Source organism: Pelobates fuscus, chromosome 5, assembly GCF_036172605.1.
Source record: "Pelobates fuscus isolate aPelFus1 chromosome 5, aPelFus1.pri, whole genome shotgun sequence".
Taxonomy (NCBI): Eukaryota; Metazoa; Chordata; class Amphibia; order Anura; family Pelobatidae; genus Pelobates; species Pelobates fuscus.
The window spans coordinates 194,280,631-194,306,500 of record NC_086321.1 but is presented as its reverse complement, the minus strand read 5'-3'; the positions used below and the strand labels follow the sequence as shown (position 1 = coordinate 194,306,500).

Sequence of the window (25,870 nt, the reverse complement as noted above, 5' to 3'; positions counted from 1 at the left end):
AATAACAGAAACATTTGCATATGGAGCCAGTATAGAGAAATTTAAAGCATTTTTAACACACAACAAGTATGGTAGAATGTGCGGGACCAAGGGGGTCCTTCGCTGTTGGTTTCAGGTAGGTAAGGTAGGTTCCTGAGGCGATCTGCCTACTGTGACAACAGGAGTTATATCCGCAACAGTCCAAGTTGGTTGTTCTTGTCTCAGCGCTTCATCCACCGGTATGCCCAGGTTTTGAAGTAATGCTGGTTCCTAAGTGTTAGTCTTATATTTATATATTTTCAATACATTATTATTTTATTTTTAATTGCATATTTTTTTTTTACTTACCAACCAATTAAAAAAAATGTATAGTTGCCCAAACCAGACCAACAACTGTTCAATAAAATAACCTTAACGGCCAGAAGGGCAATGGCCCAAACCTGGCTACAACCAGACACCCTCCCCCCCCCCCCCCCCCCCCCCCCCCCAATGCCCGTAGAGATTAATAAGATCAAAGAATGCCATCATATGGACAAACACACGGCCCGAGTACGAGGCTCCACCAAAGCCTTCACCAAGACATGGGAACTTTGGGAAACCTACATTGACCGATAAGGGCATAGAAACAGACAGGGGACGCAAAAACAAACGAATGACCGAAATATGACCCTCCACACCACCGTTGGGCCAAGACGACCGGTATTTTGGGCCACTGTTTTTTTTTATTTATTAAACTGTTGTTAACGTTCTTTTTTTTTTGTTTGAAACAACGACAACGGATGAAAGTAGCCTGATGTTACTACTCTATGTACCTAAAATATGTACTTTGGAATACTGTTTTGGAAACCGCTGTTTGTAATTTGCATGCACTGTAACTAAATAATAAACATAATTAAAATACTGTACAATTTGGCAAAATAAAATCCCAACCCTAAACTAAAGATTTGTTAGCAAAAAAAATTGTAAAAAAAATAAATAAATAAATCTCAGTTGTATATATCGCACTTCAAACATAAAAAGCATTATTTTCTGTCGAGTTCTAAGCGCGCGAGATGTAGTGCGTGTGAATTGTTGATCTCTGAAAACATGGCCGTTGTATAGAGATCTGATACCGTCTCTGAAGCATATTGTTACCAGAGCTGCATGGCAGGCTGTGGTGTGGCAGCACACTCCTCAGCGGCGTGTAGTACGTAGAACTCGCGTTCTCCCAGAACGTACTTTTACAATTGCATCAAAAGGCGACGGTTTGAACATTAGAGAAACAGAAAGAGATGAAAACCCGCTGGACTTTGTAGTATGAAAACTATGTGGTTAAATCTATTAGCCGTAAAGTGAAGGACACCTGTCCTGTTTGTGTGAATGGTCTGACAGTATACCTCCGTAAACGGTAAGTACGTGATATACCTGTGATGCTTGAGAAACAGGTACACTGATACAAGACTCCTTAATCCATAGTGGGGCCATGCAGTTCATTTTTAACTCTTGTAAAATAGTTAATAGTAAAGCACAGAATGCCTCACATCCTTGTTGAGAAACTGGTAAATTTACAAGCATGGATGTGCACCATTATTATATCAGATGTACATCGTGCCGTTACCATTCCATTGGTAGAATGTTGACCGTGATCACTTAATTCTTGTTAAAGTTAATCCATCACAATATACGAACAAATAAGGCAAAATAACATTTAAATAAAGCATGCTCATCTATGAAGTTCCATGTGCAAATCACCAGGTTGCACAGAAGCTGTAGTGAGTTTTCACTAGATCAGGACATTTTTCAGGCAGCAATGTTAATTTATCATTCTGTTTAGCATTGCTGAGTTTATCCCGTAGGTGAACAAAGCTTTGCAGCAGATTTATTTTTGGAAAGCCAGCAGCTGAAATACAATTTATAGAAACCTAGGTCATGATAACGTACAGCAGTAGTGTGAGTGGGGACCAGAAATGGAGGGTTTGTACTAATGTCTTTTTGAGGGGTAACGTATGTGTGCCAGGTACCACTTTTACTGAGAGAGATAAAGCTGTACGATTAAAGGGAGGTTGTAATTGAACATGACACATTCAAATAGATAAAATATATTGTTTATTTTTCAGAACTCTATTAAGAATATGGAAAGTGACATCCACAAGGGTAAGAGAGGGAAAGTGTGCGTGTGTGCGTATATATATTTCTTTCTTTTTTTTCCTTTATCCTTTTGGGATTTGAAGACTGTAAATTAGATCATTTGGCCTATTAAGGTTCTTGACGGATAGTTCATCATATTTCTGGTGAAGTGTTTCCCTTGTCTACACAGCACCCTCACAGTACCTTAACCCCTTAAGGACGGAACCAAATGTACAAGTTGTGATCAAAACAAAACGTAAACAAACCACAGAATTTGGCTCTATGTCTGTTCAACTATAATTTACCTCTTTCATACTAAGTGCACCCACACTTTTTTATATATCGGTTTGTTCAGGGGAAACAGGGCTTTCATTCCATATCAAACATTCATATATAGAACTCCATTTTCTATGAATAAAATCTAAAAAAGTTTGTAAAATTAAGAAATGTTGATATTTTTCAATTTCTGCATGTCAATTTAACTGTTAATGTCACAATACTGTTTGGTTTTACTGCAATAAAATATACATATTTGTATTCAGAAATGTCTCATGAGTAAAACAGTAACCCCCATGTATAGGTTTTATGGTGTTTTGGAAAGTTACAGGGTCAAATATACGTCTTGTCTATTTATTTATTTTTTACATAGAAATTTCACAGATTGGTTTGCTGGGCCTAGGTTGCCTTTGAGACCGTATGGCAGCCAGGAAATGTAAGTTACCCCATCATGGCATACCATTTGAAAAAGTAGACATCCCAGGGTATTCAAAATGGGGTATGCCCAGTCTTTTGTAGTAGCCACTTGGGCTAGCCAAAGTTAGTGTTAGTTTTTTTTTTTTTTTCATTTTTCAAATAAAAACTGTACTTTTACTGATAATATTATTGTCAGTGTATAGTTAACTGCCCTGAAACACTCCTAGTTCTATTCAGTGATGTCTCACAAGCGCCACGGTACCCCCCATGTATAGGTTTTATGGGGTTTTTCAAAGTTAAAGGGTCATATTTACGGCTTATCCATAAATGCTTTTTCACAATGATATTTGTCATATTGGTTTGCTGTGTCTAGGCTGCCTTTGAGACCGTATGGAAGCCAAGAAATGAAAATGACCCCTTAATGGCATACTATTTGAAAAAGTAGACATCCTAAGGTATTCAAAATGGGGTATGGACAGTCTTTTGTAGTAGCCACTTGGGCACAAATGCTAGCCAAAGTTAGTGTTCCGTGTTTTTTTTTGCGTTTTTCACATAAAAACTGTACTTTTACTGATATTAACATCAGTATATAGTTTACTGCCCTGAAACACTCCCAGTTCTGTTCAGTGATGTCTCACGAGCCCCACGGTACCCCCCATGTATAGGTTTTATGTTTTTTTTTTTAAGTTACAGGGTCATATATATGGCTTATCCATTTATGCTTTTTCACAATGGAATTTATCAGATTAGTTTGCTGTGTCTAGGCTGCCTTTGAGACCGTATGGCAGCCAAGAAATGAAAATTACCCCTTAATGGCATACCATTTGAAAAAGTAGACATCCCAAGGTATTCAAAATGGGGTATGGCCAGTCTTTTGTAGTAGCCACTTGGGCACAAAGGCTAGCCAAAGTTAGTGTTCCGTGGTTTTTTTTTGCGTTTTTCACATAAAAACTGTACTTTTACTGATAATATTAACATCAGTATATAGTTTACTGCCCTGAAACACTCCCAGTTCTGTTCAGTGATGTCTCACGAGCGGCACGGTACCCCCCATGTATAGGTTTTATGGGGTTTTCAAAAGTTACAGGGTCATATATAAGGCTTATCCATTTATGCTTTTTCACAATGGAATTTGTCAGATTAGTTTGCTGTGTCTAGGCTGCCTTTGAGACCGTATGGCAGTCAAGAAATGAAAATTACCCCTTAATGGCATACCATTTTAAAAAGTAGACATCCAAAGGTATTCAAAATGGGGTATGGTCAATCGTTTGTTGTAGCCACTTGGGCACAAATGCTAGCCAAAGTTAATGTTAGGTTTTTTTTTTTCCATTTTTCACATAAAAACTGTTCTTTTACTGATAATATTAACATCAGTATATAGTTTACTGCCCTGAAACACTACCAGTTCTGTTCAGTGATGTCTGACGAGGGCCACGGTACCCCCCATGTATAGGTTTTATGGGGTTTTCAAAAGTTACAGGGTCATATATAAGGCTTATCCATTTATGCTTTTTCACAATGGAATTTTTCAGATTAGTTTGCTGTGTCTAGGCTGCCTTTGAGACCGTATTGCAGCCAAGAAATGAAAATTACCCCTTAATGGCATCCCATTTGAAAAAGTAGACATCCCAGGGTATTCAAAATTGGGTATGGCCAGTCTTTTGTAGTAGCCATTTGGGCACAAATGCTAGCCAAAGTTAGTGTTCCGTGGTTTTTTTTGCGTTTTTCACATAAAAACTGTACTTTTACTGAGAATATTATTGTCGGTATATAGTTTACTGCCCTGAAACACTCCTAGATCTGTTCAGTGATGTCTCACGAGCGCTATGGTACCCCCCATGTATAGGTTTTATGGGGTTTTGGAAAGTTACAGGGTCAAATATACGCTTGTCCATTTTTGGTTTTAAACATTGAAAATTGGCAAAGCGATTTTCTGGGCCTATCTTGTCTTTGAGAGAGCATGGCAGCCTGGGTAATAACATTTCCACTATTATGGCATACCATTTTCAAAAGTAGGCAACCCAGAGTATTTCAAATGGTGCATTTTAAGATATTTGATCTAACCACTTTATCAGAAATGAAGGCCCCACATAGCGGTAATAGTTTTATTTGTGCTTTTTTCCACACATGAACTCACTTTTCACAGGACATTTCTTATTCCTGGTATGAGTTATTGCAACAAAGCCTCACAATTTTTTTTTAACATTGTCTCCTGAATATAACGGTACCCCCATGTACCGGATTTTCTGTTTTTTGGGGGAAGTCACAGGGACACATATATTAGATGTCCATTTCAAAGTTGGAAATTTTACAAGGTTAATTCCTGGGCCTATTTCGCCTTTGAGAGAGCATGGCAGCCTGGGTAATAACATTTCCACTATTATGGCATACCATTTTCAAAAGTAGGCAACCCAGAGTACAACATATAGCAGACCTTCAGATGTTTGGTCTAGCAATTTTAACAGAAATGATGGGCCCATGTAGCAATTTCTACTTTTATTTTTGTCTTTTTAATCACATAAATTGCATTTTCACTAGAAATGTCATAATCCTGGTATTACCGTATATACTCGAGTATAAGCCGACCCGAATATAAGCCGAGGCCCCTAATTTTATCCCAAAAAACTGGGAAAACTTATTGACTCGAGTATAAGACTAGGGTGGGAAATGCAGCAGCTACTGGTAAATTTCTAAATAAAATTAGATCCTAAAAAAAATATATTAATTGAATATTTATTTACAGTGTGTGTATAATGAATGCAGTGTGTGCGTATGTGTGTGTGTATGAGTGCAGCGTGTGTGTATGAGTGCAGCGTGTGTGTATGAGTGCAGTGTGTGTGTGTATGAGTGCAGTGTGTGTGTGTATGAGTGCAGTGTGTGTGTGCATGAATGCAGTGTGTGTGTGCATGAATGCAGTGTGTGAATGCAGTGTGTGCAGGGCCGGTGCAAGGATATTTGCCGCCGTAGGCAAAAAAAATTTTGCCGCCCCCTCCCCCCCCCCATATGTCCTGACTTCCCCTCCTCCTCCCTCAGTGGTCCTTACCTCCCCACCCCCGTGTTCCTTCACTCACCCCTCCCCCAGTGGTCCTGACTCACCCCTCCCCTAGTGGTCCTTACCCTCCCCTCCCCTAGTGGTCCTTACTTCCCCCTCCCCTCCCATAGTGGTCCTTATCCCACCCCCTCCCTCTCATAGTGGTCCTTATCCCCCTTCTCCCTCCCATAGTGTTCCTTATCCCCCCCCATCCCTCCCATAGTGGTCCATATACCCCCCCCCCCTCCCTCCCATAATGGTCCTTATACCCCCCCTCCCTCCCATAGTGGTCCTTATCCCACCCCCTCCCATAGTGGTCCTTATACCCCCCCCCTCCCTCCCATAGTGGTCCTTATCCCCCCTCCCTCCCATAGTGGTCCTTATCCCCCCTCCCTCCCATAGTGGTCCTTATCCCCCCTCCCTCCCATAGTGGTCCTTATCCCCCCTCCCTCCCATAGTGGTCCTTATACCCCCCTCCCTCCCATAGTGGTCCTTATACCCCCCTCCCTCCCATAGTGGTCCTTATCCCCCCCTCCCTCCCATAGTGGTCCTTATCCCCCCCTCCCTCCCATAGTGGTCCTTATCCCCCCCTCCCTCCCATAGTGGTCCTTATCCCCCCCTCCCTCCCATAGTGGTCCTTATACCCCCCTCCCTCCCATAGTGGTCCTTATACCCCCCTCCCTCCCATAGTGGTCCTTATCCCCCCCTCCCTCCCATAGTGGTCCTTACCCCCCCCCCCCTCCCTCCCATAGTGGTCCTTATACCCCCCCTCCCTCCCATAGCGGTCCTTATACCCCCCTCCCTCCCATAGCGGTCCTTATACCCCCCTCCCTCCCATAGTGGTCCTTATACCCCCCTCCCTCCCATAGTGGTCCTTAACCCACCCCCTCCCTCCCATAGTGGTCCTTAACCCACCCCCTCCCTCCCATAGTGGTCCTTAACCTACCCCCTCCCTCCCATAGTGGTCCTTATACCCCCCCCTCCCATAGTGGTCCTTATACCCCTTTTTTTTTATTATAAATTTTTTTTTTTATTTTATTTATATTTTTTTTTTTCGTCCCCCCTCCCTGCTTGATATATGGCAGGGAGGGGGGCTCTCCTTTCCTGGTGGTCCAGTGGCAGTTCAGTGGCAGTTCAGTCCGTTCTGCTCTTCTGTCAGCTTACACTGTAAGTCTCGCGAGAGCCGCGGCTCTCGCGAGACTTACACTGGGAGCTGACCGAGGTGCTGAACGGACGGCGCGGAGGAGGAGAGAGCTGACAGGAGCTGCAGGAAAGGTAAGTACAGCTCTGACAGCCCCCCTCTCCCCCAGTCTGTATTATGGCAATGCAAATTGCCATAATACAGACTCTGACTCGAGTATAAGCCGAGTTGGGGTTTTTCAGCCCAAAAAATGGGCTGAAAAACTCGGCTTATACTCGAGTATATACGGTAGTTAGTGCACTAAAACCTCAGTATTTTGATTTAACACTGTCTTCTGAATATAACGGTACCTACATGTACAATGTTTCCAGGTTTTTAGTATATCCAGGAATAGTACAGTACACATACACTTTGATCTGAAGGCAGAGAGAGGCAGATAGATCTTTGACTCAGATACTGTAGCATTAACCCTGTGATTAGTTTTTTGCTTTTTTTTTTTTTTTTTTGAGAAGGCACATTTCAAGTACTACAAATGTAGTATTTTGAGTTGTTTGGTGTAGCCACTTTAGAATGGCTAGCATAAACAGGGACAGGCCAAGGTCAGGGGAATCCAGAAATCAGAGTAGTCGGTAAAACAAGCCAATGGGTCGGTACAGGCAGCTAACGAAGCATAGTCAGGACAAACCGAGGTCAGGGAATCCAGGGAAATTAAGCAAACAAACTGCCAAAGTACCATACAGAGTGATTTAGTAGTTCAGCTCTGTATGGTAGACTTTGAAACAGTCTGTTATGCAGAGGGCGGGTAGGGATGGACAGGAGGGGCAAGAATAACTGGAGTCCTTTCGGACTCCTCTTTTCCAGCAAACACGGCATCTTCGTTGGGGTGACCTTTTACAGGATGTCGGGGGGATTCGGGAAGGGAAATGTTTGCTGGTAAGTCGTTGGACATCTTCTGATTCCAAAGGAGGGTTAGGATTTGGGGTCTGGGCAAATATAATTTGGGACAAAATTTGGACCATAAACTCTAGAAATGGGCATGGTCTACCTATGGCTTCCTTTTTATAAAGCACATAGGCATTGAAAATTGCAATCTGGGTTATGTAGACTGCAATTTTCTTGTACCAGGTCCTACTCTTCCGGTTCACCAGATAGGGCTGTATGCACTGATCAGCCAAGTCTACTCCCCCCATAAACTTGCTGTAATCCACAATGCACTTCGGCTTCTCCAGCTGCTCAGTTCCACCTCTCACAGACACTGGCACTGAAGTTTCGTCGTGCATTGTAGACAACATGTACACATCTTTCCTATCGGTGAACCGAAGGGCAAGCAACTCATCCTGGCGGAGCGCTGAAAGGGAGCCTCTACTGCGTCTACCTCTTGCCAGGGCTTGGGGGAAACCTCTACGATTCTTACGCACTGTGCCACAGGCTACGGTCTCAAAGCAAAATAGAGTTTTAAATAACTCTATGCTTGTGTAATAGTTGTCGACCCATAGCCTGTATCCCTTATTTAACAAGGGAAGGATTAGGTCCCATACTATCTTGCCACATGTACCCACAGAATCAGGGCATCCTGGTGGGTCAAGATGGCTATCCTTCCCCTGATAAATACGAAACGCCCATGTATAGCCAGATTTTGATTCACACAATTTATAAAATTTTACACCGTATCGGGACCGTTTAGAAGGGATATACTGTTTAAAAAGTAATCTGCCCTTAAATTTCATTAAGGACTCATCTATACAAATATTTTCTTCGGGGACATAATTTTGGGAGAATTTGTCTGACAGGAGTTCAATTAGGGGCCGAATTTTGTACAGCCTGTCAAACGATGGGTCGTTTCTTGGGGGGCACAGTGTGTTGTCGTTAAAGTGGAGGAAACGCAGCAGCTGCTCATAGCGATCCCTCTTCATAACCCCAGGGAAAAGAGGGGTCGCCAGGATGGGGTGCTTGTACCAGTAGGACCTGATACTCGGTTTTTTGACAATGCCCATAACTAGAGTTAGGGCCCAAAATTTGCGCATTTCTGCGAGATCCGTGGGGTGCCACATATTACGCCAATTGTAATGTGACCCCGGATTCGCAGTCAGATATTGGTTGGCAAATAAATTGGTTTGCTCAACCAATAACTGAAATACGTCCTCTGACATAAACAAATCAAAATATTTGAGGGGCTCCCAAGCATCCACTATAACCGTGATGCCAGGGGTCGCCGTGAATGGGGGAATATCTGGGGCCGTCAGGTTTGGGGGCACCCAGTCTCCATCTGGCATTGGGGTTGCTGAGCGTCCTCTTGGTGGTGATGGTGGGGCACCATCACTAGAGGAGTCAGTCATAGCCTCAATGTCAGAGGCAGTGATAGTGTCACTATCTTGCAGAGTGTCACTATCACTGCCTGCCAGAATGGCGTACGCCTCCTCGGCCGAGTAGTGTCGTGCCATTCTAGGGGGGGGGACTACTCAATAATTAATAAAAAAAAAAAAGGGGGGAAATTACTAAATTCCTACCTGCCTAACACCCTACTACCCACCCTCAAAAACACACAAAAAATAAAATAAATGTACTGATCGCAGTTTAGGCTGCTGCGACCAGTACAGAAAGGGTTAATTTTTATTTTATTTTCTGTTTTTTTAATAAAAATAACCCCCCAAAAAAGTCAGCCTGATCAGAGAGCCCTCTGATCACAGTGATCACTGGTACAATACTGTACAGTAGCGATACTGTACAGTACAGTGATCACGGCAGCGGGGAAAGGGTTAAGGGTGATTTGGGTTGCTGCGGCTGACAAAGGGTCAAAAAAAAATGTAAAAAAATGTTTTGACCCGAAAAAAAAAAAAAATGAATAATAGTACAAATGTACTAAAACCCCTAAACAGGCTGATCAGTGTAAAATGCTGTGACCAGCACTGGAAGGGTTAATTTTTTTTTTTTTTTTTAACTTTTACTTTCTTTTTAACAATTTTCAGGACACAGGACTCTCCAGCAACGATCTCTCTGCCTCTCTCTCTCAGATCGAAGTGAGGTGAGGAGAGGAGAGGGGCAGAGACAATGTGTCAGCCAGTGATTTAAAATCATTGGCTGACACATTGTAACAGTGATCGCAGTGACTGGCTGTCACTGCGATCACAAACTGCAGATCACTGCGGATTGGCCACAGGGGACCTGCCTGGGTTGCCAGGCAGGTCCCCCAACCGCGATCTGCAGTTTGGGAGGGATCGGGAACATGTGGGTGGGCTTAAACGCCGCGGCGTGCTATGCCGTCGTGAAGGCGTTTAAGCCCATAAACGCCGTGACGGCATAGCACGTCGTAACGGCGCGAACGGGTTAAATATTGGCTGGTATTAACCACCTGTTAATGTGGTGAATGAGAACATAAAAATGTGTTGATTTGCTGATTCAGTGTTAATATAACCCATACATATTCAGAGCACAATGTAAATATTGTATGTCTGCAAGGTCACGTTCATTAGTTCTCCTCTCCTTAATTTAATGAATAAACACCAGTGTTTCATAAACTGTTTATCAAGAATATGGATGCACAACAAAATCTTTGGCTTTTATTCTGTTAGGCAAAGTGACTTGATTTCAATATCCTTTGGCAGTACTGGCAAACTTATTCAAATTTGCTGATTTCTATTCAAACCTCTTGCTAAACTGTGGGTGGTGTCACCTGTGCATTACTTTTCATAATGTATAGTTTGATTGTCAATATGCAATGTGGGGGCCCTTAAACTCAGGCAGCACCAAGATATACCTACACCGCAATGCTTAGTGATGGTTACACTTCCAGGTAACAGCTGCTTCCATTTTTATTCAACTATCTCCCAGAGCACTTCTGTGTCCTCATTCAATTTCCTGACATGTCATTATTGAGGTAGAGAGAATATATGTCAGCTAGGGATTGACCAATATTGATTTTTTTTAGAGCCGATAGCCGATAACTTACTGATATTCTGTACATTTACCATTTTGGAAAAAAAAAACTATTTCTAAAGGTAACAATATACATGCCATGTGTATACCCTGCATCCACTACACATGGCATGTATATTTTGTACATGCAATGTGTACAAAATATACATGCCATGTGTAGTGGTTGCAGTGTGTTTAGACAGGGGAGCTGTGTGTGTTTGTGTAGCGGATGCAGTGTGTTTGTGTGTAGTGGATGCAGTGTGTATTTGTGTAGTGTGCATTATATACACACTGCACAAACACACTGCATTATATACACGGTGTATTTGTGTACTGTGTGTATATAATGTAGTGTGCATTATATAAACACACTGCACAAACACACTGCATTATATACACAGTGTGTTTGTGTAGTGTGTTTATATAATGTAGTGTGCATTATATAAACACACTGCACAAACACACTGCATTACATATACAGTGTGTTTGTGTAGTGTGTTTATATAATGTAGTGTGCATTATATAAACATACTGCATTATATACACACTACACAAACACTGCATTATATACACAGTGTGTTTGTGTAGTGTGTTTATATAATGCAGTGTGATTGTGTAGTGTGCATTATATAAACACACTGCATTATATACACAAACACTGCGTTATATACACAGTGTGTTTGTGTAGTGTGTGTGTTTGTGTATGTATGTAATTGAGGGGGCATTTTTTATGAAAACATTGAAAACATATATATTTTTTTTAATTATTATTTATTTTTTAGTCCCCCCCCTCCCTGCTTGTTACTTGGCCAGGGAGGGGGGCTATGGCATTCCCTGGTGGTCCAGTGGCATGTACTGAGCAGTGGGGGGGCCCGCAACAAGCGTTTACTTACTTTCCCTTCAGCTCCCTGTGTAAATCTCACGGCCAGCGTGGCGTGTGGAGCTTGCCATGGTAACCCGTGGCAACACTCTGATGGCCGCGGGTCTCGCGAGGTTTACACAGGGGAGCTGGAGGAGCTGCTGGGAAGGTAAGTAAAAACTTGCTGCGGGCCCCCAACAGGACATTACAAGCCTGGTGGTCCTGTTATATATTATCGGCAATATCGGTATCTGAATTAGCCGATACCGATATTGCCAAAAATATAGAATATCGGCCAGACCGATAATCGGTCGATCCCTAATGTCAGCACCTGCAATTGTGTAAACAGGGCTGGATTAACATGGGGGCTGATAAAGCTACAGCTCTATGCGCATGCCCATGGAATAGGCCCATTGATACTCTTCACATACCATTACTTAAGTATGGAAACTTACGAGGGATGTATGGGAACAAAACTTGTGTGGACTGACTGACAATGAAATTAGTTAGGGTAATGCTGACTTTGGTCTCTCTATCACCGTGGCATGTCCCCTTTCTTCTACACTCACTACATACACCTTTTCTCTGTCTCAGACTATTTACCAGGAGTTTCTGCCTGCTAGTAAGAAGGTAAGGAGAAAAGTAGACATGTGAGTGCTAGGGGACTATACTTTGAAAGCGTGGAGCGAGAACATCATTAGACGCATTTATGCCAAGCTCGGGGTGCTGTCTGTATAGTATGCCCTTAGTTGTCCAGCCTGCATTGCTGGCTTGCAACCGAACGTGCATTCATGCCAGGCTGGCCTTCTAATTCTTTGGGCATGTCTGCCCCTTTCGGCAGTTCTGGTTATGTGATTTGCGTCAGTGGCACACCCTTTTACTCTGCCCATTGACTTCCTGCTTCACTGGACACTGCTGTTAGGGGGTATGGATTTACTTGAAAGATGAAATTCGAGAGAGATTACCGTAGGGTATGTGATGATGAATTTTTTTTTTTTTTTTTTTTTTTATAGCTGCGTCCCTCCAGTACCATTTCTATCAGATACATGACGCTTGGGAGATATGACTGTTTTAGGGATTTTGGTCGATAAGATTATGTAATTAGGCTCCTTCATAATTGTCAGCACCAGGCCCACTGGGCTCTTAATCTGGCCTTGAGTGCAACTCTCCCTGTTCTTTGGTAGGTAGGTTGCCATAAGTTTAGAAGAACCCTAACTCTAGTGTGTGTCTGTGTCTGTCTCTATATATAAACATAAACAATGCATAATAGCGAGTTGCATATGTAAGAATCCTAACTCTAGTCTACAGGTGATACTCGAAAAATTTGAATATTGTGCAAAAGTTCATTTATTTCAGTAATGCAATGTAAAAGGGGAAACTAATATATGAGATAGATGCATTACATGCAAAGCAAGATAGTTCAAGCCGTTATTTGTCATAAGTGCAATGATTATGGCTTACAGCTCATGAAAACCCCAAATCCACAATCTCAGTAAATTAGAATATTACATGCAATCAATAAAACAAGGAGTGTACATAGAACAATATCGGACCTCTAAAAAATATAAGAATGCATATGGACTCAGTATTTGGTTTGGGCCCCTTTTGCAGCAATTACTGCCTCAATGCAGCGTGGCATGGAAGCTATCAGCCTGTGGCACTGCTGAGGTGTTATGGAAGACAAGGATGCTTCAATAGCGGCCTTCAGCTCTTCTGCATTGTTCGGTCTCATGTCTCTCATCTTTCTCTTGACAATGCCCTATAGATTCTCTATGGGGTTCAGGTCAGGCAAGTTTGCTGGCCAATCAAGCACAGTAATCCCACGGTCATTGAACCAGGCTTTGGTGCTTTTGGCAGTGTGGGCAGGTGCCAAGTCCTGCTGGAAAATGACGTCAGCATCCCCATAAAGCTAGTCTGCGGAAGGAAGCATGAAGTGCTCCAAAATCTCCTGGTAGACGGCTGGGTTGACCAGCATCTTGCAGTGCGTGCCTCTCCATTCTTCCACCAGACTCTGGGCCCTTGGTTTCCAAATGAGATGCAAAGTTGCTCTCATCAGAAAAGAGGACCACTGAGCAACAGACCAGGTCTGTTTTTCTTTAGCCCAGGTAAGACGCTTCTGACCTCTTTTGTTGTTCAGGAGTGGCTTGACAAGAGGAATACTACATCTGAAGCCCATGTCCAGGATTCGTCTGTGTGTGGTGGCTCTTGATGCACTGACTCCAGCCTCAGTCCACTCCTTGTGAAAGTCCCCAACACTTTTGAATGGCCTTTTCCTGACAATCCTCTCCTCTCGCCATCCCTGCAGCTTGTGCCCCTTTTTCTTCCACATAACTTTCTATTAATGTGCTTTGATACAGCACTTTGGGAACATCTCACTTCCTTTGCAATTACCTTTTGAGGCTTTCCCTCCTTATGGAGGGTGTCAATGGTAGTTTTCTACACAACTGTCAGGTCAGCAGTCTTCCCCATGATTGTGTTTCCTACTGAACCAAACTGAGAGACCATTTAAAGGCTCAGAAACCCTTTGCAGGTGTTATGGCTTACTTAGCTGATTAGAGTGGGACACTGTGAGCCCAGAATATTGTACCTTTTCACAATATTCTAATTTACTGAGATTGTGGATTTGGGGTTTTCATGAGCTGTAAGCCATAATCATCGCACTTATAACAAATCATGGCTTGAACTATCTTGCTTTGCATGTAATGCGTCTATCTCATATATTGGTTTACGTTGCATTACTGAAATAAATTAACTTTTGCACGATATCCTAATTTTTCGAGTATCACGTTTGTGTGTGTGTGTATATAAACATAAAATATGCATAATAGCGAATTGCATTTGTAATGTTTGGAATTTTAATACGTATACTAGCTGTTTTCTCTCTCTCTCTCAGGGCAATGTCAGGAGCCACTTCTTCAGTCAGGTCTGGCCATCACCGCTGCAGCATGTTGGAATGTGCTCAAATTTCGTCGCTTTATTTATTTCCCTCAAGTACTAGAATTTTTAGAATGTGTTTACAGAACAGCACCAGATTTACTTCATTATCGACACTTTGCCAAACTGGCCCTTGGCCTGCGTGCTACGGTGTGTACAGCACTAAATCTAGTATGTGTATATATTATTAAAAAATGAAATGATTTGAGGTACATAGAATAGGGATATTATGTTAATTTTAATGGAGGCAAAGCATGTTCTTGAATGTAGCATGTATGTAATACAAAGATATCATAACCCCAATAATAGCAATATATTATAAGCAGGATTATTTATTAAAGCATGAACTTTTGGGAACTGAAAGCTAATTTGCAATACGAAGTCAAAATAACCAAACTGGAAAAAGTCAGTTTAAAGAACAAACTTTAGGCCAAACAGTTTTCTGTTAAAATTTGATAATGACTTTAAAGGGGCACTGTAGGCACCCAGACCACTTCAGCTAGTTGAAGTGGTCTGGGTGCTGTCCGTTTTGCACTTAGTGCTGCAATGTAAAACATTGCAGTTCCAGAGTAGTGTTTAGACAGCCACTGGGAGCGCTTCCGGATTCGTAACAGACTTTTCATCTGTTATCTGACGCTGGACGTCCTCATAGATCTCCCGTGTTAGATTTTCCCCATTGAATAATGCTTTCCTATGGGGAGGTCTAATGCGCGAGCGGCTATTTCCACAAATGTGCACTAGGTCTCCCCCGACAGCTGACGTCGGCAAGGGAGGCATGAGGGCGGAGCTGGATTCAGGTAAGTAGCTGAAGGGGTTTTAACCCCTATAGCGACATGGGATGGGGGGCACACCAGGATTCTCTAGTGCCAGGGAAATGGTTTTGTTTTCCTGGCACTGGAGAATCCCTTTGATATCCAAAAATGTTGAATCAAAATGTGTCTCTGCAATGTCCAGTAGTGAATAAATTTGTTTCTCTGTGTATTTAATACATCCATCAGTTTCTCTTTCTTCTTACAGATTATATTGGATGTCATTGCCAGAGATGGCACCAATAAAGAAACATGGAGGATGTTTCAGCAATTATTTTCAAATTCTCCGTTAGAAGCTGCGCCACATGTGGTGAGATCACAAAGTTATTGTTTATCATTCTAGCTAAATTACCATTATACATTTGCCTTTAGGAACAGATTGTAAAACACCAGTAAATGAAAAAGCTGCTACTATCTTAAATGCAGTTAAAAAATGTGCAGACAGACAAAACGACATCAGTTGAATGTATTAATAACAATTAGTACTACTTAAAAAGCAAAATATTTTTGGCTCTTTTATAAATGACTTATATTTGTCTCTCATTATTCCGTTCAAGCAAAATCTCAATGTATTCTTTCCAGTAAAATGGTAAATATAAGAGGGGAAAAAAGCTCCAATCAAATTTACGCAACTCTGTCTTAACCTCTAAAATGTAGACTTTGACAGTAAAATATCAGAAATTTGATACAAAGGACCACTAAAGGCACCCAGGTCACTTTATCTCAATGTAGTGGCCCTATAATTTTAACCCTTCAATGTACGACAATGCAGTTATGTAGAAACATTGGATTGGCCATCGGCAAAAAATCCAGATGACGCATGGGCAGTAGCACCGAGATAGGCAAGGGGAAAAAAAACAACTAATAAGCAACTGGGACACTATAGTCTAAGGAGCAAACAGTAGTGTTACTGTAAAGAGAAACAGTCAAAATTTTACCTACTGTTCTTTTTATTTTTTAGGGGTTGTCTAGGCTCCATAGTTACAACAACTGTTGTAGTGCTTATATGGTGTCAGGAGTAACATGGAGCCCTCCCGATGGAAATTAGTCATACCATTTTTGAATGACTTGATGTTTGTATAGGACCCCTGGGCACATCTATTCTTGCCCCCTCTTCATATATCACTATACTGGACATAACTATTTCCACATTATCTCAATTCCTTCTATTTTTGGACAGAATTTATTGTCTGGGAGTATCAATTGACAACCTCTCCTTGTGAATGTTGTCTAAATATGGAGGAAATTGACATATCTAATGCGGCAGTGGAACATTAGGTATATTTGAGGAGGGGACTGGACCAGAAGTGGTAAGCATCAGGCTGTTAGAAAATGGTTTGACTACTTACTATGGAAAGGCACCAGGGGACTGCTGGCAGTAAAGCCATTTGATGCATTCATATAAGTGATGCATTTAAAGCTATGCAAAAAAAATTAAGGAAAAAAAAGATTCTGTCCATGTTCTGTAGTTGCACAAATGAGAGAGAGAGAGAGCGAGAGGGGCTCCACCAGTCAGGACTCTTTCATTCTGTTCAGCTGAGTCTGATCTCATTCCATATATCCCTGTAAGCAGCAGTTTATGTCCAAGTATATACCTCATCCGCCATTTATAATGTGGCACATACATGGTTGATCGCTTGTTCAATTGTTGCACAACATGAACCAGGCCATAGCATTAGCTCAGTTGTAGCTCTCTTTCTATTGGCTTATGCATGCAATGTGCACAAACTGCATACACAAGTTTAACGAAATTGACACAGCAGGAGGAAGCTAAAACTCTTCTTTTGGTATGTTAAAGCCAGGGGAACTTTCTTATAGACTTAGCATATTTGCATTTATAAGCCACTCTCATTATTGAGAAATCCAACGTTGTTTTGTTGCATAAAGTGATCTTTTAAGCACTACCAATGATGTCCTTTTTCTCCTCTTAACCCCTTAAGGACCAAACTTTTGGAATAAAAGGGAATCATGACATGTCACACATGTCATGTGTCCTTAAGGGGTTAAAGGGAACCTGCCATGCACTAAAAACATATGCTCATTAGATTGAGGATTTTTTTTTTATCTTGCTAGCAAACTTATAGATTAGGAGAATAACCTATTTAAAAAAAACAAAAACAATGTTTTTCTCCCAGCTGTCAGTCAATGCCTTGTAGTTCCCAGGCATTCGCTGACAAAGGAGAGCAGAACTGATTTCCCACAGGAGATCCCTCTGCACTCCACCCATAGCATGTGCTGTGGTTGCTATGGAAACTCCCTATTTGGCTAGTGAGTATAGACATGACATCACTCCTTCTGATGCTGGCACCGAAACGTCCCAAGCAGGGCAAAGCAAAGAATACCTTGGGAAGAGTGGAGGGCGGCATGGAGGTGGATGTTACACAAAGAGTAACACCCACAAAGCGGCGCTGCAACAGAGGAAAGGTAAGTAAACTTTATATATTACATTGAATACACCATGTATCTTTGTGATATATGGTGTATTCAATGTACACGGTTTAAAGTGATTTTTTTTTTTTTTTTTTTTTTTTTTTAATGCAGTATGCAATACCCATAGTTTACACAATCTGTCTGAGCTGAATTTCTGCTTGTGTTTCCTCAGACACACAGGGCCCTCCAAAAGGTGCAATCAGCTGACTTAAGCTTCCGAAAAATGGTGAAGAGGCTTTTTGAGGATAAAGAATTTTGTAAGAGTTACATGAATGTGAGTAAACTCCGGTGTTCACTACTTGCAAAATAAGTTAGTACCACATTTTGACTGCTCTTGGTAAATAAAATGTTGTATGTTGTGCAGGAACAAGTTGCTCTAGACTATGGAGAACCATTTGTTGCTATGCTTCAGAATCTTATGAGAGAATTTTTGGTCAGACTCAACAGTGCTTTATCTGAAAATAAAAGCCAAAAGGTATATTTACACTTTATACTCTGCCTCCATACCTTATCACAGTGCCTTTAGGTCACATCTTATTTTCACTAACTCTGTTATCTATGGGATAGCCCCTAGTTGAGGGTCATTGCCTTTATCACTCTGTTAGGCACAGTCAAAACATTACTATTATGTGTTATTTTAATGCATGCAAATGTTTGTTTTGTTTTTTTTGTTAAAGTTTCACTTCGTTTTCATACATAATTTCGACTTGCGAAAAGGCTCTTAACTAAAGAATTTTAAAATATATATATATATATATAAATTTGTTTTTAAATTACTATTTCCTGTACTCTGCAAGTCTAATGCTGGTGGCAGCCAAACTGTTAAAGCTTGTTAGACTAACTATTCCCTTACTTGCTCCACAATGATCTAAATAAGTGTCAGAGCGCTTGGATCATTATGGTGGACCTAAATGATAAGCAATTTATCTCTATCACTCACTAAAAGTGCTGGGCAGTTGCCAGTTAGTCACAGCCTACTTTAATTTTCAATTATAATATGATATGATGCAAAAAAAACCTCTGTTTATTCCGTGATTATAACAGGTTATATAGAAGTAACCCTAGCACTCAATATACACACTATCACATAAATAATATACATGACAAGTTTGCATGTCAGCAGTTAGCCAAGTCACAACAAACTTGGTATCTGAACTTATTAAACACACAGAACAGTGATTAAAGGTCCCTTCACAGTATGCTTCCTTAATCACTCGATGTACACCTCTTAATTTTGATTAGACTTGTGTGGGATATTTAATAACCAATTTCCAAAGACCTATGAAAATGGCCAAAAATATAATAAAGAATTGGTAAAAAAAAAAAAAAAATGAAAAAATATATCATGTGACGTCAAGGAATGTCCCAAAGTTCATAATAGTCAGTCCTATTGTGTACACACTCGTAATACAGCAAAAGAGAAAAACCAAGAGCTATTTATCCATATGCTTCGATAAAGGGGTACCGTAATCCCCAAAAGGACTGCTCTCACCAGGTTGAAGATCCTTTGCTGTATGTAAATAGAATAATAGATGGAACTGTGATATTGGTGATGCTTGTGCAGATCTGTAGTATTCGAGATGTCTGTGTCATGAAGCTGTTCCTGAGGGATGCCTGGGCTGTTGTAAGCAAGTTTCAAGCAACTTTATTTATAATTAAACTATAATCATATATACATTATCACAACAATCAATTCCAATATGTGTAAACTGTTTTGTGTTGGATCATCTGGGAGAATGAGGATATTAGTTTGGCACAATTGTAAATATTCTCTATACAAAAGGTCATTATGGAAACTCTACCTTAATGGGATGTTCCCATGTGTGTTAAGGGGAAACATAGAATGTGACGGCAGATAAGAACCATTCGGCCCATCTAGTCTGTGCAATATTTCAAAATGCTTTTAATTAGTCCCTGGCCTTATCTTAAGTCTAGGATAGCCTTATGCCTATCCCACGCTTGCTTAAACTCCCTCATTGTGTTAACCTCTACCACTTCAGCTGAAAGGCTATTGCATGCATCCGCTACCCTTTGTCCCTCTAATTTAAGACTATGTCCTCTTGTTGTGGTTTTTCTTCTTTTAAATATAGTCTCCTCCTTTACTGTGTTGATTCCCTTTATATATTTAAATGTTTCTATCATATCCCCCCTGTCTCGTCTTTCCTCCAAGCTATACATGTTAAGATCCTTTAACCTTTCCTTGTAAGTTTTATCCTGCAATCCATGAACCAGTTTAGTAGCCCTTCTCTGAACTCTCTCTGTATCAATTCCTTCTGGATATACGGTCTCCAGTACTGCGTACAATACTCGTACAATACTCCAAGTGAGGTCTCACCAGTGTTCTGTAAAATGGCATAAGCACTTCCCTCTTTCTACTGCTAATACCTCTCCCTATACAATCAAGCCTTCTGCTAGCATTTCCAGCTGCTCTATTACATTGTCTGCCTACCTTTAAGTCATCAGAAATAATCACCCCTAAATCCCTTTCCTCAGATGTTGAGGTTAGTAGGGTATCATATATCCTCTATTCTGCCCTTGGGTTTTTACGTCCAAGATGCATTATCTTGCACTTATCCACATTAAATGTCAGTTGCCACAACTCTGACCATTTTTCTAGTTTACCTAAATCATTTTCCACTTGGCTTATCCCTCCTGGAACATCAACCCTGTTGCAAATGAAAGGAAGAAAAATAGAAATAAAGATATGCAAATGTAAGTAAATAATCTCTATGTAGGAGATCTTAATTAAAGATACACTCTACTGAAATGCTACTTTTGTATTGAAGGAAAATTTATATAATAAAGGAAATATAAAGATTTTTTTGAAAGAGATGTATACAGTACATCAGAGTAAGTTCATATGACCTTTATGATCAATTATGATGTCATTAACTGTGACAAACTCCCCTCTCCAAGTGAGTTTGCCATGAGCTCCTGGAGGAGCCTGCTTTACTGCCAGCAGTCCCCTGGTGCCTTTCCATAGTAAGTAGTTAAACCATTTTCAAACAGCCTGATGCTTACCACTTCTGGTCCAGTCCCCTCCTCAAATATACCTAATGTTCCACTGCCGCATTAGATATGTCAATTTCCTCCATATTTAGACAACATTCACAAGGAGAGGTTGTCAAACTTGACTGACCGTTGGCACTGATTTCATGGAACAGTTTTGGGCATAGGACCATGTGCACGGTCGGTCAAAATTATGACTTCCAGGAAATTCCTGAACCGATCTGGGTGATTTTTAGATATGTTGTTCACCCAGATTGGGGCTATCAGGGATGTTTTTAAGGTACTTTTTGGGGTTTCATAAAATTGTATGTTTTTTCTGATCTTGGAGATAATTAGGTTAGATTAGTACAGTTCCTGATTCAATGATATCCCAAGCACAGAGGAGGGATTCTATTGTTTGTGTATGTGAGTGTCTCACTGTACTTTATTGGTTGTTCACTTTGTGTCCCTGTGCCCAACAAGGTTCACCAGGGTGTCGCCCTTGTTGGGAAACTTGCATAAAAGGCCAGTGTGCCTCCATTAAAATCCATTCCAGCTTACACAGGACAAAACTGTTGTTCCAGCTTGCAGGGGATTCAACGGGGAAAGTCCTTGTAAGGACTTAAGCTAATTCCCCATTCGGCTCCAGGAAGCAGTAGTTCCAGGGCCCCAGTCAAGCCACGGTGACTGTGGGCAGAAGTGCTGTGGTTTGTCCCCTGTTCCAGCTAGGAAGCGGTCCTTTGGCGGAGGTACCCAGCCGGGTTACAGGGAGATCTGTTACAGTAACTTAGACCCCAAATACCTAGGATATACACATCCACTTGTTAGTACTGTAATGAGGTACATCAATGTAATATTGTACTCAAGCATAGACCTCTCTTTACAGGCAATTAAGGGTACACACACCCGCATACTCAGTTTAAGATCAAATCATTATAAAGAAGCATACACGCCAGCGGTGTCAAGTGTGAAAATTTATGTGGTGTCATCTAGTGGGAACCCCGCTTCTTGTTGGTGTAGCAGACCGTAGAAGGTCAACAAAGTTGAGGGTATAGGGAGAATTCGAGAGCCAATTGGACCAATCGTGGTCAGAGCTGTACACTGTGTGGTGGGCATAATATACCCTATTAAGAAATTATCAATTAGAGAAATAATGACATCATATTTTCAAAGGGGCATTTGTACTATACAGTAGATATATGATAAAATTCAGTCTTGATAGTCTTGATTATAGACGAAACGCGTAAACTCACGGTTTATATACTTCATACTTTGAACTGTAGCCCCAGCGTGAACTCCTTCACCCAGCAGCAAATCCCTGCTACAGAATCAGTCAGCAGTTTACGATCAGCTGAAGTTGTCACACACAACTTACCTTTGGTGGGCAGACTAGCATGCTCCCCCAGCCTGGCGTGAGATACAGCGGACAGGGTAAGTTGCTCTGGCTTATCCCAAGAGTTCTTCAGACTTGGGGTCCCAGTGCAGCTCCCTTAGCTGGCATTTATCGGTCCGGTGGGTTTTAGAGATCCCTGCCCGCTGTGTGTATGTATATGTATATATATATATATATATATATATATATATATATATTTTTTTTTTATCGTTCTCCTACTTTTACCATCTTATTGAAAGTAGAATTATTCTGTTTATCTCTGAATTTGGGACATCACACTTAACAGTAGATAACTGTCCGTTCAGAGTGCTCACAGATTTTTCTATTAGTTATGCTATTATTGATTTAATGTTTTATGTGTCAGATTTTTATCGATGAGATTGACCTTAATGTCATTAGGTAACTATATGACAGTGTATGTTGATTTACTTGAATAGAGATATTGCCTATTCTGGTTATTTTCACGGAGATAATAAAAAGCTTCTTTGTTATAATAATTTTATTATCCTTTTCCTTAAAGGACCACTATAGTGCCAGGAAAACATACTCGTTTTCCTGGCACTATAGGGTCTCTAGGTCCCCCCATCCCACCAGATTGTAGGGGGTCGAAGGGGTTAAACCTTACCTGTTTTCCCCCGCTGGGCTCCCTCGGCGCGGGGAACTCTCTCCTCCTTTTTGCTGTCATTGGCTGAATACGCATGCGCAGCAAGAGCCGCGCGTGCATTCAACCAGTCCATAGGAAAGCATTCTCAATGCTTTCCTATGGACGCTGGCGTCTTCTCACTGTGAAAATCGTGGAAGCGCCTCTAGTGGCTGTCAATGAGACAGCCACTAGAGGCTGGATTAACCCATTTATAAACATAGCAGTTTCTCTGAAACTGCTATGTTTACAGAAGAACGGGTTGATCCTAGATGGACCTGGCACCCAGACAACTTCATTAAGCTGAAGTGGTCTGGATGCCTATAGTGGTCCTTTAAGATTGAGGGTTTATTTAGATATAAGGGTATCAAGCCTTCATTACATTCCCCTTAAATAGTTGGTGATACGTATAATAATACACTGCTTCTATCCTAAGAGTGGTGAAACATTGTATCTTTATATATATATATATATATATATATATATATATATATATATATATATATATATATATATATATATATATATATATATATATATATATATATATATATATATATAGACACATTATTTAGTTATTTGCTGCTGGAGCTCAGTTCAACAAAGGTGACAATTATTATTTTATTTTTGGAGCGCTCACATTTTGGTATTTTGTTCATATAACTTGTTGAACTTACGCTGATGTATATTATGACTATTATGAACTTTTAGACATTCCTTGACTTCACATGATATATTCCTCCTCCCCTCCCCCCCCCCTTTTTTTTCTTTTACAATTTTTCATTTTTTTTTTTCGTTTTTACTACTTCATATTTTTTTGGCCATTTTCATAGGTCTTTGGATATTGGTTATTAGATAACCCAGACAAGTCTAATCAAAATTAAGTGGTGTACATCGAGTGATTAAGGAAGCATAAGTTCAGATACCAAGTTTGTTGTGACTTGGCTAACTGTTGACATGCAAACTTGCCATGTATATTATTTATGTGATAGTGTGTTGAAGTTAAAGGGTTACTTCTATATAACCTGTTATAATCACGGAATAAACATGGAGTTTTGGTTTTTTTTTGCATTTAAATTTTGAGCGTGGTATCATATTATTATAGAACGTAGATAAGGTTGATTTTTGGAGGGCAACCTTGCTACCGGCATCACGTAGGATAGGAGAGTGCCAATACATGTATTGTTGATACTTGAATTTTCCCACCAAATTCTTCATGATTCTATAGCAGTAGCAAGTGAGCAAAACCATGCTTAATTTGCATGAATTGTCCCTGACTGAAGATGTCTGTCCTTGCTAAATTGTAAACTCTATCTGGTGTTTGTTATAATTCCGGTCACGATGTGGGCTATGTAGTGCAAATAAACTATAATGTTGGTGAAGTTCACCTCTCAGTTAGGTTTGCCTTTTATACTTCCTCCTCTACCCCCAATTCCCAATCCCTTCTAAAAACAACCCACTTTATATTATCTTGTGTATCTACAGAACGATTGTGACATTCTAAAAACTAGCTGTTTTAATTATATTTATTTGCAATAATTTCAAATGTTTTTAGGTTCTATAATTCTATTATTATTAGTGCTTAAATTCTCACCTGCTTTCTTGCCTTAAAGGGTTACTCTATGCACCAAACAAACGTTTGCATAGCCACATCAGTCTTGCCTGTGACTAATACAGCCTTCCTACACACTTCCTGAAAAAGAACCTACATTTTTTAGCATTCCTTATTGCACAGTGCATTTAATTTCTTATAGCCTGCCAGAGCCTACTGTGTGTGATTGACGTTCAATTAACAGAACAAGAGATAAGAACTTCTAAAGCAGAGAGGGTCAACAGGTAGATCCCAGATGTTTTAAAACTACAGCTTCCATGATGCTTTGTCATTCTAAAGGCTTGAAAAGCATCATGGGAGTTGTAGTTCTACCTTTTGGGCACCCTGGTTATAAAGTAAAGATTATATGTGCTGTGAGATCTGATTGAAAATTAAACATTTCTTTTATGTAGGCTGTGTGAGTCAAGGCCGGGGGGGGGGTGTGGAGGGTGTGGCTAAGGCTGCGTTAATAGAAGTGATTTAACTCTTAAATTGCAGGGATATGATTTATAGACCAAAGTGGCTTCATTCGGCTAAAGTTGTTTTGGTGAATAGAGCATTTCTTTAAACAATTTAATTTTGTTTGTTTTTGTATTTGATTGTGTTGGTTAACTTTATTATTTGTTTTAGTTATACATTGATTTACTGTTTCCTCTTGTTTTCTTGCCTGTCTTCAAGCTCCTATCAGCTTTAGAGAGTGATTGTATATGCCCAGATTCGGTTTCACCATAAGAAAAATCTATAGGTAAGGGTATAGGTTAGAGAAGTAGAACATGTGCCACCCTGCATTGACTGTCTCTGCAACTTACCCACCAGTGTTATCTTAATGTTTTATTTATGTTTTCTTGCTACATTAGAACATTTCCCGTATAGGTTGTCAGCTGGCATGTCAACTATTCCTTCTGAGTAACTCGTGGCAAGGTGGAATATCCTTGTAATACATCTGATTTAAAAAAAAAAAAATAATAATTTTTTGAATGTCATTTTATTATGCAATTTTTTTTTAATTAAAGAAATACTTTCTATAATACTATTAACTTTCTTTTGGAAACTCTAAAACAAACCTTAAACAATAGTACAAGTTAGTTGGAGTGCTGTGTAATGGGAACGTGCCCTAGGAAGTCCAATTTATGAAATTACTTTCCTGATTTATTGAGACAAAGTCATCTTAAAGTTTGACAAGATTCAGTAACCCAGGGAGTTATTAAATATGTTCTGCTGCCTGCCATACGAAGAGTATTCTACACAAATATACAGAATACTGTTTTAAGGAAGATGTTGTTTTTTAATCTGAAAAAAAATATCTATCACTGCTTTTGTTGCACAAAAATATCCATCACTGCTTTTGTTTCACTAATCTGGTG

General features: G+C 40.4%; 1 protein-coding gene and 1 long non-coding RNA gene across 3 annotated transcripts in view; both read left to right on the top strand.

Annotated features, from left to right (window-relative positions):
* The window catches only part of LOC134611259 (uncharacterized), a 1,028,750-nt gene that overhangs the window by 996,479 nt on the left and 6,401 nt on the right, over positions 1 to 25,870 (top strand). The window lies entirely within an intron of this gene.
* On the top strand, positions 1,106 to 25,348 carry TINF2 (TERF1 interacting nuclear factor 2). 2 transcript variants are annotated; one of them, XM_063457157.1, is made up of 7 exons: positions 1,106 to 1,366; positions 2,076 to 2,112; positions 14,615 to 14,805; positions 15,673 to 15,774; positions 18,067 to 18,168; positions 18,259 to 18,369; positions 25,185 to 25,348. In XM_063457157.1, the coding sequence occupies exons 2-7, from the start codon at positions 2,091 to 2,093 to the stop codon at positions 25,236 to 25,238; spliced, it is 582 nt and encodes a 193-aa protein (XP_063313227.1). In that variant the 5' UTR covers positions 1,106 to 1,366; positions 2,076 to 2,090; the 3' UTR covers positions 25,239 to 25,348. The 2 variants fall into 2 exon arrangements, with proteins under 2 accessions (XP_063313227.1, XP_063313225.1); XM_063457155.1 differs by having other exon boundaries at positions 14,615 to 14,826.

Excerpts from the sequence above, each read along its gene's own strand:
- TINF2 (XM_063457155.1), top strand. The coding sequence starts at position 2,091 with ATGGAAAGTGACATCCACAAGG. Across the intron at positions 14,827-15,672 it reads TGTGTACAGCACTAAATCTA|ATTATATTGGATGTCATTGC; the intron begins GTATGTGTATAT and ends TTCTTCTTACAG. Across the intron at positions 18,370-25,184 it reads CTGAAAATAAAAGCCAAAAG|CTCCTATCAGCTTTAGAGAG; the intron begins GTATATTTACAC and ends CCTGTCTTCAAG.